The following is a 12,934-nucleotide window of genomic DNA, read 5'->3' on the forward strand; positions in this document are numbered from 1 at the left end:
AGATACGTAACGGCTTCAAACGCTGGTGCGCCAAGGAAAGGTGACACGTGCGCCATCTATTGAAAACGCAATCAAGCAGGCGTGCCATCTAGGCAGCCATACAACCACAGGGGTGACACAAACCCGCCATTGTTATAACTACCCTCAAGCGGGTGCTTTCGGCAAAACTGCCATCTTGTCCTGGCCGCACGTCATAGAAAACATTTCGAGGTCTAGTGACTTTGTTTACATATCGTTTTGCCGCTTACCGACATCTTTCCATTCTCACAAAGCCAAGAGATGAACGTATTTTGCCAGCGTAAACTAAGCGGTGCTTTTTCCGCAACATGGTAGCCCATTTCTCCTTAGTTTAAGTACATCGCATCAGTTTAGTGAGTCTTAATGCGCGGTCGTCATCACATCTTTGGAAGTCGTCACCAGTACGAGCCCTTACGTGCAAAACTGCTCGTTTTAATGCGAGATTATCGGATAAAAATAACTACTGTGATCGAAAGACATCCAAAACGTCGCGCAGAAACAACAACCGCATTGTTTACAAACAGGTTTGGCCGCCGAGCACGGGCGCCGCCATTTTTAAGGTCACGTGCGCCTTGACGTTTGCTGTGACGTGTGACCAGGACCTGTCCAGGATGCATTGCGTTCGCCCAGCACGCTTTCGTCTACGGAGCAATACATTAGGTGCCACCCCTGTGCATACAACGGCGGCATCTAAACAGTTGCGATACCGCAAGCAGACAGAGAGAGAGAAGCGGAGCGGAGAGCGAGAAAGGCCAACAGATGGCGCAGATGGCACGTATATTTCTCACAGGAACGGAGCTCACAGGATACAACCGTTAACAGCTTAAACCGAATTCTCAATCGTTGTTGCTGTTGTTGAAAACGGGTATGGTGGTAATTAGTAAGCTTTCTGAAATGCATTGCATAACACTGCAATACCGCGTGATATCTCTCCGGCAATCCAGGGCAGACTCCAACTTCGACCGCCGCGATTGTCGAAGGTCGCCACCTTTCAATTTCTAGAAGTGTTCAAAATTAATTAGTCCAAGAAGTATGAAGAACTGACAGGTTATTATTGCGAGCTTCTACATGATGGCATTTTGAAACATTGTGCTTATATTTCAGTTTTCAGTTCCTTTAGTAGTGCGCTTCTTTCAGAATTGCACGAAGCCCACGCGGACTCTGCATTCAAGGTTGATAACTCTGGTCATATTTCACAATAGGATTCGTATGGATCCCAACGTTGCCTCTAGTTGATGAGTTATTTCGTCCATGCTCCCTTCCTCTCGACTACGGTTGTGGCTACGAGTTCCCACTCCTCTATTAGAGAGTTTTAGCAAAGTGCGTCCTCCCGCTCGGTAGATTACCGTCGGGCCGGCCACGCAACTGCGCATGCTCAGATGACGTCACCCTCACCGTATCTCTCCGGCCGTCGCCGGAGCCCCGCTCGCTAGCCGCCATTACCGGACATACTTACGGTTGGAAAATCTCATAACGATTACGTCGTCTGCTAGTATGACACCCGCCCGAAAGCGTTTTACGATCACTGATTACCTTTATTTTCTGTGTGAGGAGCTCGGAGAGTCTCCGGCGCATTTCACTTACATTGCGGCAGCAGTAGGCATTGTTCCAAGCGTGGAAAAACGAAAGAATAACTTAGCCGCAACTGTCTTTTCTCCAAGTTTCGAAGAATACACTTTAGGTCCACACATTTGTCGAGCAGCACCTCTTCACGGTCAGGAAAAAAAAAAAGCACAATAGTTCTTTGCTAGTTCTTTCAATCGTGAAAATGTGGACAGCAGTAGAACTTCTTCTTCTCAATGGCTGTCCTCTTCTTCGTCATCTAAAAAGATATCGGGCGGCGGGCAGCGAGCGCGTCTCCGGTTCCCTCCGGTTTGCTAAAAGTGTTCGTGCTGGCGTTCTTTCCGGATACGATCGGTTCGATTTCACCGTATTTATTAACGATCGGGAGCTGCCAGATCCCGTTTGCTAAAACTCTCTATTACCTCAGTTCCCGCTCCCGTTACGCTCGCTCTCCTATACGGGTGTCAGGGGTATTCACTGGCTTCAGAGCTCGCGAGATGGACGCCTCGTACCATTAACTTGTTGTGGTTTTTCATTCAGTCGGATACCTATTGTGTCGCCGCGTCACGTTCGTTCGTTTCGGTAATCAAATTCAACCAGCTAAAATATCACAATACTCGATTTTGTTTTTTGCTTCTTTCTAGACTTCTCTAAAATAAGATGTCTACACTTTGTCGGTAGTACCAAACGGGCAGTCCTTTCAGCAGTTCTTCTTTTTTTTTCTTTTTTGCAACAACAAACTATATTCCTGTTGCAGGGCAACGAGTGCAAGTTTGCAAGGATGCAAGACTGAGTTCACTGCGTGCAGACTTGACCGTTTTTTGGCTAAGTACAAGTAAGCTTCATGTTTCAGCACCGGTCCAGCTGCCTGTGAATACGATGATTGACTTCGCGCAGAATTTTTTTTACGGGTACCCGAGACCGTTTGAAAGCATAGTAACTGCCCTTGGTTGTGTAAACAAGATGTTCGTTAAAGCCGAAATGAGTGGAATAAGAATTTAGAACCAGGTTAGAACCAGGACAGTGAACACAACACGGACTCAACGACCGGTGTGGCCAATGCTGGTTTCGAGGCCTTCGTGATGACCCTTCATTGGGGGGGAAATCAGACCTAGTTGAATGCGACTCATCCGGGATTTTTGTTGGACGAAAACTGCATTTTTGCGTCGCAATCGCCGGCAAAGAAGGAAATCTACTAGATAAACGTGTCGCAAGAGACGACGCTTTTTGAAGTAGAACAACGATGCTGCAATGGAGTATATGTTGAGCTAAAATAACTGGTTCAACAATGCAGAACTACTGCAAGTACGTGGTATGACGCCTACAGGGCTCGGTGTAATTCCACGGCAACGCGCTAAAGAATGGATTGAACGCCGCCGTCACGTGGGGAAAAATTGCGCTGCAAGAACAGAAGTATTAGTAGAAATCCATTGTAGAAAAAGCCTTGGGCAAAGGAACCAACAGGAAGGACGATATGACTCAAGCAGCATAAATCAGCATGAAATTTGATCTAGAAAGTACAGTGCGAAAAAGCAAACAACAGAGTGTGGGACGGGAGAGCGGAATAACGTTGTCACTGGCAAGCCTTCACGGAAGCGGTCAAAGGCAGGAAGAAAGTTATAGACCCACTTGCATTTCCAATCCAACTAGTTTTCATTCCTCTCTTTTGTGCGTTTTTTGTGTGTGCTTGAAGACAGTCTCGGATGGCAGACAATCACAAACACTGAATTTCATCCAACAAATTGCCTGCATACTTACAATGGATACTTACGAGGTGAATATACGAGTTTCGCGTCTTTTTGCAGGGAAGACTTGAACGCAAGCCTGTGCCACACAACCAGCGAGACTGCAAAGCCACCGACATTTTCGGGAATAGTGGGCTTCAGCTTGAATAAATTTTGCGAACGCAAAGCCATCGCCGCAAACACATCACCAGTAAGTTGACACACACACACACACACAGACAAAAACCTTCGAACCCTCATTTTGGCATCGGAACCGGTAAGTAAAAAAAAAGACATTAAAAAAAAGGGGGTACTTTATTTATTCATTTATTCTTCTCTCTCCTTCGCCATCTTTCTCTTCTTGTTTTTTTTTCTTTTTTTGCTGTGGTGTAATCCGAAGCATCTACATTTGCTGTTGCTTGTAGTAGAGCTTGTTTCAACAGTTGCACCTCAGGAGTCAGCAGTACCCTTCCTTTGACGGAATTTTGACACGTTTGATGGTTTGCTGGTCAGCTTCGGGGGAAGAGAATCTGGAGGGTCGAGGGCATGTCCTGATCTTTTTGATGGCACTTGTTCCCGTCCCTGTAAGACATAAGATCTTCCAACTGCTTCACATTTGCTAAGCTTAGGAAGCGTAGAATACTCGACCTACACTCTAAAGTCGGACACGCCTACTGTGCCGCCTGAAGGGAAGGAAACACTTATTTATAGACGTTCGCCCGTGACTCTAGCACAAGAACACCCGCGATTATCAGCATGTCCTCAAAGTGTCACCGTGTCCTCGTCCGTGATGGGATGTCCGGAGGAGACCCAGAGAGTGTCATCACAGGACCTACCAGTGATGATCATTTGCGTACGTCCTCCAGCTGTCAACCGGAGGTCATATATAGAGGAGAAAACTAGTTTAAAACTGCGTTGGGCAGTTTATTGCCTGCACCCATTACTTAGTGTTCTGGTTTGTTTGTCATAACCAAATTCAACCGAACGAGTAGTGATCATGTATAAATTACAAAGCTATTACAAATAGAAAATACGAACAAATACAGGCGTACAAATAAACATTGAATGATTTCAATGGATACTCCATGCACTGGGTTCAATGTGTGATGAAATATACTTGCAAGACCTTTCATTGTGATCTTCTGAGGAAGGTTCCTGACGGGATACTACACGGAGCATTTCCGTCGAAGGTACAGAAAAGTGATGGTATTGTCACGAAGCGAAATGGGCCGGCGAGTCGTCGAATAAACAGCAAACGGTTTATTAAACTACTTGATAGCAAAAGCACAAGAGTGATAGCTCTCTGAACACAACGGAGTCCAAAGAATGAATGCTCCAGCTTGGAGCGCACAAGCATTTAAGCGTCGCGCCGAAAAGTCTAGAAACAGCACGTGCGTTTGCCAGAGAGCAGGCGATGTGTCTGGAAGCTTCTTGCTTCTTCTTCAGCATGCGCCGGGATGAGATGTACCGTTTCGTGCCTGCCCTGGAAGTTTCGCGATGATGATTCGTGGCATTGCCCCCTCCGTAGACGGGGCATCGTCTCGATGCCGTTTCTTCTCCTTTTTTTTTTTTGTTCATGTTGTTTCCTACCAGCCAGTCTTCAGCGCTACCTGCTGTAGTACGGCTTGAGTCGAACGACGTGAACTATTTCAGTCCTCGGGGGTTGTCGAGAGGGAACGCTGCCCTCAGGTACCACTTCGTAATCCAGGTCTCCGATGCGTCGAAGTACTTTGTAGGGACCGAAGTACCGCTTCAGTAGCTTCTCGCTCAGGCCTCGTCGTCGAATCGGCGTCCAAACCCATACCAAGTCGCCTGGACTGAAGCGTACGTCTCGTCGGCGCAAATTGTATCTTCTTTTATCGACCCGTTGTTGTTGACCAATCCGTAGCCTGGCCAGCTGGCGGGCTTCTTCTGCTCGCTGTGTGTAGTCCAGAGCGTCGTTTTCCACATCACTGGGTTCGTGGGGCAGCATCGCGTCTAGCATAGTCGATGCGTCATGGCCGTGTGCAAGGCGGAACGGTGTGAATCCCGTTGTTTCCTGGACAGCCGTGCTATAGGCGAACGTGACGTAAGGCAATATTTCGCCCCATGTCTTGTGCTCGACGTCGACGTACATCGAAATCATGTCGGCAAGGGTTTTGTTTAGGCGTTCGGTGAGCCCGTTCGTCTGCGGATGGTACGCCGTTGTCCTCCGGTGAGCGGTGTGGCTGAGTCGAAGGATTTCTTGTGTTAGCCTGCTTGTAAATGCCGTTCCCCTATCGGTGATTAAGGCGGTCGGAGCTCCGTGCCGTAGTACGATGTTCTCGATGAAGAGCTTCGCCACTTCTGTTGCTGTGCCCTGTGGAAGTGCCTTAGTCTCAGCATAGCGTGTCAGGTAATCGGTGGCGACGATTATCCAACGATTTCCGGAAGACGAACGTGGGAAGGGCCCGAGTAGATCCATCCCAAGCTGCTCGAACGGCGCCGACGGCGGTGCGATTGGCTGAAGGTACCCAGAAGGTCGTACCGGCGGCGTTTTTCGTCGTTGTCATTCCCGGCACGTCCTTACGTACTGGTGTACGGTCTTGGCCAGTTTTGGCCAGTAGTACTTTTCTCTTATCCGGGCCAGTGTCCGGCTGTATCCCAAATGACCTGATGACGGTTCGTCGTGGCAGGATTCAAGAATCTCGGTGCGCATGTCCCCAGGCACAACGAGAAGCCACGTAGCGCCTTGTGGTGCGTGGTTTTCTTTGTAGAGAACACCATTGCGTAGGGAAAAACTTGGGAGTGATCTTCTGAAGATGGGAGGAACATTGTCGGCGCTGCCCTGCAGATAGTCGACGAGTGTCTTCAATTCGAGGTCGTTATACTGCCTGGTAGACATGGTAGTCGCGCTCATTAGACTGAGGAAGGCGTCGTCGTCCTCGATGCTGTTATCCTGTCGCTGGAGTGGTGCTCGGGACAGGCGCCCTGTGCGTCGTTGTGTTTTCTCCCTGACTTGTAAGTGACGGTTACGTCATACTCCTGTAATCGGAGGCTCCATCTCGCTAGGCGTCCTGAGGGGTCCCTTAAACCAGCCAGCCATCACAGAGAATGGTGGTCTGTTACCACCTTGAACGGCCGTCCGTACAGGTAGGGGCGCAACTTTGTGATGGCCCATATGAGTGCAAGGCACTCTTTTTCGGTCGTCGAATAGTTCTTCTCTGCCTTGGTTAGCGTTCTGCTTGCGTAAGCGATGACACGTTCGACGCCGTCGTGGAGTTGAACGAGCACGGCTCCTAGACCATCGTTGCTTGCGTCGGTGTGTATTTCTGTTTCGGCGTTTGGATCAAAGTGGGCAAGCACGGGGGCGGTCTGTAGACGCGTCTTCAATTCATCAAACGCCTGTTGCTGGGCTTCACTCCTGATAAACGTGGATCCGTCCTTCGTGAGGGCATTCAGGGGTGACGCAATTCTTGAAAAGTTCGGAATGAACCGTCGGTAGTAGGCGGAAAGGCCAAGAAAGCTTCGAACGTCTTTCACGTTAGAAGGAACACGATAATTTGCGATGGCCGCCGTCTTCTCGGGGTCGGGGCGTACGCCGTCGCTGCTCACGAGATGGCCGAGAAATCTGAGTTCCTCGTAGCCGAATCGAGACTTCTGAGGCTTCAACGTCAGCCGTGCAGTTCTGATAGCCTCCAGGACTTGCTTTAGCCGTTCAACATGTTCTTCGAATGTTCTTGCGAAGACGGCAACATGGTCGAGGTACACCAGGCAGGTTTGCCACTTCAACCCGGCGAGAACTGTATCCATAACACGCTGGAACGTCGCTGGTGCTGTGCAAAGGCCGAAAGGCATAACCTTGAATTCGTAAAGTCCATCCGGAGTGACGAAGGCAGTCTTCTCACGGTCCCGTTCGTCGACTTCAATTTGCCAGTACCCCGTCTTGAGGTCCATACAAGAGAAAAATTTTGCGTTTTGAAGGCGATCGAGCGTGTCGTCGATGCGCGGTAACGGGTAGACGTCCTTCTTCGTTATCTCATTGAGTTTCCGGTAGTCGACGCAGAACCTGAGTGTTCCGTCCTTCTTCACTAGTACCACCGGCGATGCCCACGGACTGGTCGACGGCTGGATAATGTCATCTCTTAGCATCTCTTCTACTTGCATTCGGATCGTTTCTCGCTCTTTGCAGGAGACCCGGTACGGCATGCGGTGAATTGGACGGGCCTTTTCGTCGACGATGATGCGGTGCTTCGCAATTGGCGTTTGTCTTACTTTCGACGATGCAGCGAAGCAGTCACTGAAATCGTTGAGCATCTGGAGAAGGGTTTGCTTTTGAGTTGTATTGAGTTGAGGGTTTACGTCGAAATGTTCGGCCTCGTGCTCCGTCGTGACCGCGATGCGAGCAGTGTCCATCAGGCAAACATCCGTGGTGGAGTATTGGTCTACGATGACGGCTATCTTCGTGCCGTTCGCCAGGTGTTGTGGCTCCGGGCGAAAATTTGTGACCAGGAGTTGGAATATTCCGTTTCTTACGGGCACAATTCCTCTTGCTATCCCAATTCCTCGTTCGAGGAGAAGTTGCGTGTTGCCTTCAGCCAACAAACAGCCAGTCGGTGCTCCGCAAAATGCACTAATTATAGGACTGATAAAAAAAAAAATTACATTTTGTTTGGAGGTCAAGGTTTTGTAGTTTCAGAACTGACATAAAATAAATGAACGTAGTGGAGCTGAGCTGCCCCACGTAATGTTGCAGTAGGTTGCACCTTATTACGTTATGTACGACTCAGTACAGCATTCACACCATTCAACGCTCTAAACTCCTGTGCATATACACAACTGGCCTTTAGTTAGCTTGATGTTTGTCTGCAACTACGTGTGTTTCAAAACAAACAATACTAAATTTGCATTCATCTGTCTGTATCTGATAAAATATTTATGAGACCAGGGTAGTTGCATGCTTCCTTTATGAAGTTAAACTCCGACTGCATGATGTCTCGAAGCTTCGTCTATGGTGTCATATCTATCGGCTGACGAAGGACACTTTATTTCTAAAATTTTGTCATCGTTTATCAGCCTGTCGGGGTTTGTACATAAAGATGTTAGCTCAGGATCGACAACCATTCCGCATTTCTTAAGAGGACATATCACATAGGTCTCAACTCAAAAATGAACTTTTTTCTGCGATAGATGGCGCCACACGCGCGGCCTTCTTACTCCTCCGACTTTGATATTAAACGGTAGGAACAACTTATTTATTTACACATGGTAAACAAGACTTTCGTGCACGAGACTGCACTTCTTCAGGTTACAAAAATGTAAACATGGTACAAGCACATATATACAGTTGAAGGGGGAGTTCTGGCATGAGAGGGTAACAGGTTGATGGAAAGGATGCAAACAACAGATAAAAATCACAAGAACATAAATACAAAAGCAGGGGTATCAGAAGCGAAACAACGCGAGCCCAAGGGCTTATACACAGGAAACGAGAACACTTGTTGGTGACGTTCGAGGAATTAAGGATAAAAAGGGGGGGGGGGGGGGGTTATGGCGACGGAATGAGGACACGGGTGCGGAGTACAAAGGTGACCAGTAGACCGTGAGAAAGTGAAGACGGAGGTGGTCTCAGGAGAGAGACAAACGAAGAAAAATGTGGAAGTTGGAGAGTAGTGTGTGTGTGTTTATCATTATCTTCTTTTATTTGAAAAATTATATTTACGGGTTCAATAATTGTAGTGGGCCTGCGTGGATGTTCAAACCATGAGGCTTCAGAGACTGGAATTTTGCAATTAAAAAGGATTCGCAATTTTTGCGCTTCATGTCACTGTTATAACCCGATTCAAGGATAACGATTTTGAGGTCTGTACCTAAAGCGTGTCCAGGAAGGTTAAAATGTGTAGAAACAGGTGTAGGATGGTTATTAACAATATCGGATTTATGGCCGTAAAACCTTTCCCTCATGGTGTTCGAGGTTTCTCCAATATACTGAATACAACATTTCGTGCACATAATGAGGTAACATACGTTAAAAGAGTTGCAGTGCAATCCCTGTCGGATTTCGAAAATAAAAGAGTTTGAGGTGCTCGAGATAAATGTACATGGGCTAATGAAATGACATGTTTGGCAGCGTTTGTTACCACAAGGGGAACACCCAGGATTTGGTCGGGATAGACGGGATGAAACTAGTAAGTTACGAATGTTACGTGATCGACGGAATGTGATATTGGGGGGAGCAGGAAAAATTATTTTAAGTTTTTCGTCGCTGTGAAGTATGTTGAGATGGCGGGTGAAGATGGACCCTGCGCCACTCAGTGCTTTGTTATAGGCGGTAACGAAGGATAAGGGGTTTTGTTGCTGCCGCGGTTCATGTGAAAGTAATTTATCCCGATCTAGAGATTTGCACGCGGAGAGAGCATTGTTTATAAGGTTGGGAGGGTAGTTTCGTTTTCTAAAATCGTTGGACATTTCTTCAGCGCATGCCTCAAAATCTTCTGGGTTAGAGCATATGCGTTTTAGACGTGTAAATTGACCAAAGGGGATGTTCCTCTTCTGAGTATTAGGATGGCAGCTGTTAAAATGAAGGTACTGGCGTTTGTCAGTGGGTTTCTTGTATAGATTCGTGACCAGCTTACCAGACTGTATAGAGACAGTCACGTCTAGAAAATTCACTGATGCGTGGGAAAGATTACACGTGAACTTGATGGCCTGATGTACGGAGTTAAAATGCTCGAAAAACGCAATTAAGGATGGTTCATCACCCGACCATACGATGAAAATGTCGTCAATGTACCTTAAGAAGACTAAAGGTTTGATCGGGAAGGATGCTAATGTTTTTTCTTCGAATTGCCCAATGAAAAGATTCGCATAGTTGGGAGACACGCGTGACCCCATTGCTGCACCTTGAATTTGGACAAAATGTTTTTCGTTAAATATAAAGTTGTTGTACATGAGCACAAGCTCAAGGAGCGAGAGGACAGCTGATGTCTGGAGGAATTCATACGGGAAAGATTCAAGTAAAACTTTCACCGCATCGAGACCCTCATCGTGTGGTATGTTTGTATAAAGGGATGTAACATCCATAGTAGCCAAGATGACGTTGCTCAAATCGCTGTTCTGCTTATTAATCGAATCGACTTTGAGGAGAAAGTCATTGGTGTCTTTTACGTAAGAGGGCAGAAGCGGAGGAACGTGTTTGATACAATGGTCTAAAAGGAGAGAAATGTTTTCGGTTGGTGTGTTTATTCCTGATATTATAGGCCTGCCGGGGTTATTTTCCTTGTGTACCTTAATCAATAGGTAAAATGAACCTGGAGTAGCATTTTTGGGTCTAATGAACTCCGCAATGTAACGTGGAATAGAATCGTTAGCGATTAGCGCGCTGATCTTTTGGTTAATTGTGCGACAAAATAGTGGGGTGGGGTCAGAGTCAAGAGGCTTGTAGAACCTAGCATCACTGAGGTGCTCATTTGCTTTGCTGACGTAGTCTGAAGTATTCATCACGACAATTCCTCCGCCTTTATCAGCGGGCCTGATTATGATATCATCACGAGACTTGAGATTCCGTAGTGCTATCCTTTCTTGCTTAGATAAATTAAATGATCCCCGGTTGTCAAAAATGTTAAGAAGGCCTTTGATGTCATTGGATACTGCCTTAATATAATTGTCGATCATAGGGCTAGTTTTTGATGGGTCAGGGGTCCAGACGGAAGGTTTCTTAAATGGCGTTACTTCAGTGCGTGCACTGCCGTGAAAAAATGTTAACAAGTGCATTCGTCTACCTAAATTTTGGAGATCATTTAGAATTTCGAATTCATCAACACCATGGGGAGTGGGGACAAAGCTCAGTCCTTTGGATAAAACGCTGGTTTCAGCTTTGCCTAACGTAACGCCTGATAGGTTAAAAACAACACTTAGTGGTGGACCTACAGAAGTCTGTGGGTGGTCTAATAAAACAGTACAAAGATTAAGGCTGGTGATGTCTGTAAGGTGGATATTATCTATTATGGAAGTTAAACTCCGACTGCATGATGTCTCGAAGCTTCGTCTATGGTGTCATATCTATCGGCTGACGAAGGACACTTTATTTCTAAAATTTTGTCATCGTTTATCAGCCTGTCGGGGTTTGTACATAAAGATGTTAGCTCAGGATCGACAACCATTCCGCATTTCTTAAGAGGACATATCACATAGGTCTCAACTCAAAAATGAACTTTTTTCTGCGATAGATGGCGCCACACGCGCGGCCTTCTTACTCCTCCGACTTTGATATTAAACGGTAGGAACAACTTATTTATTTACACATGGTAAACAAGACTTTCGTGCACGAGACTGCACTTCTTCAGGTTACAAAAATGTAAACATGGTACAAGCACATATATACAGTTGAAGGGGGAGTTCTGGCATGAGAGGGTAACAGGTTGATGGAAAGGATGCAAACAACAGATAAAAATCACAAGAACATAAATACAAAAGCAGGGGTATCAGAAGCGAAACAACGCGAGCCCAAGGGCTTATACACAGGAAACGAGAACACTTGTTGGTGACGTTCGAGGAATTAAGGATAAAAAGGGGGGGGGGGTTATGGCGACGGAATGAGGACACGGGTGCGGAGTACAAAGGTGACCAGTAGACCGTGAGAAAGTGAAGACGGAGGTGGTCTCAGGAGAGAGACAAACGAAGAAAAATGTGGAAGTTGGAGAGTAGTGTGTGTGTGTTTATCATTATCTTCTTTTATTTGAAAAATTATATTTACGGGTTCAATAATTGTAGTGGGCCTGCGTGGATGTTCAAACCATGAGGCTTCAGAGACTGGAATTTTGCAATTAAAAAGGATTCGCAATTTTTGCGCTTCATGTCACTGTTATAACCCGATTCAAGGATAACGATTTTGAGGTCTGTACCTAAAGCGTGTCCAGGAAGGTTAAAATGTGTAGAAACAGGTGTAGGATGGTTATTAACAATATCGGATTTATGGCCGTAAAACCTTTCCCTCATGGTGTTCGAGGTTTCTCCAATATACTGAATACAACATTTCGTGCACATAATGAGGTAACATACGTTAAAAGAGTTGCAGTGCAATCCCTGTCGGATTTCGAAAATAAAAGAGTTTGAGGTGCTCGAGATAAATGTACATGGGCTAATGAAATGACATGTTTGGCAGCGTTTGTTACCACAAGGGGAACACCCAGGATTTGGTCGGGATAGACGGGATGAAACTAGTAAGTTACGAATGTTACGTGATCGACGGAATGTGATATTGGGGGGAGCAGGAAAAATTATTTTAAGTTTTTCGTCGCTGTGAAGTATGTTGAGATGGCGGGTGAAGATGGACCCTGCGCCACTCAGTGCTTTGTTATAGGCGGTAACGAAGGATAAGGGGTTTTGTTGCTGCCGCGGTTCATGTGAAAGTAATTTATCCCGATCTAGAGATTTGCACGCGGAGAGAGCATTGTTTATAAGGTTGGGAGGGTAGTTTCGTTTTCTAAAATCGTTGGACATTTCTTCAGCGCATGCCTCAAAATCTTCTGGGTTAGAGCATATGCGTTTTAGACGTGTAAATTGACCAAAGGGGATGTTCCTCTTCTGAGTATTAGGATGGCAGCTGTTAAAATGAAGGTACTGGCGTTTGTCAGTGGGTTTCTTGTATAGATTCGTGACCAGCTTACCAG

At 46.4% G+C, this 12,934-nt stretch overlaps 1 protein-coding gene across 1 annotated transcript in view; it reads left to right on the forward strand.

The window, feature by feature from the left end:
• LOC135392954 (uncharacterized) overlaps nt 1-12,934 on the forward strand; it is a 262,911-nt gene that overhangs the window by 152,911 nt on the left and 97,066 nt on the right. Inside the window, exons 8-9 of the mRNA XM_064623587.1 lie at nt 2,339-2,416; nt 3,387-3,516. Coding sequence (XP_064479657.1) covers nt 2,339-2,416; nt 3,387-3,516 — 208 coding nt within the window. The remainder of the gene's footprint in view (nt 1-2,338; nt 2,417-3,386; nt 3,517-12,934) is intronic.

Source organism: Ornithodoros turicata, chromosome 4 (assembly GCF_037126465.1).
Source record: "Ornithodoros turicata isolate Travis chromosome 4, ASM3712646v1, whole genome shotgun sequence".
Lineage (NCBI taxonomy): Eukaryota > Metazoa > Arthropoda > Arachnida > Ixodida > Argasidae > Ornithodoros > Ornithodoros turicata.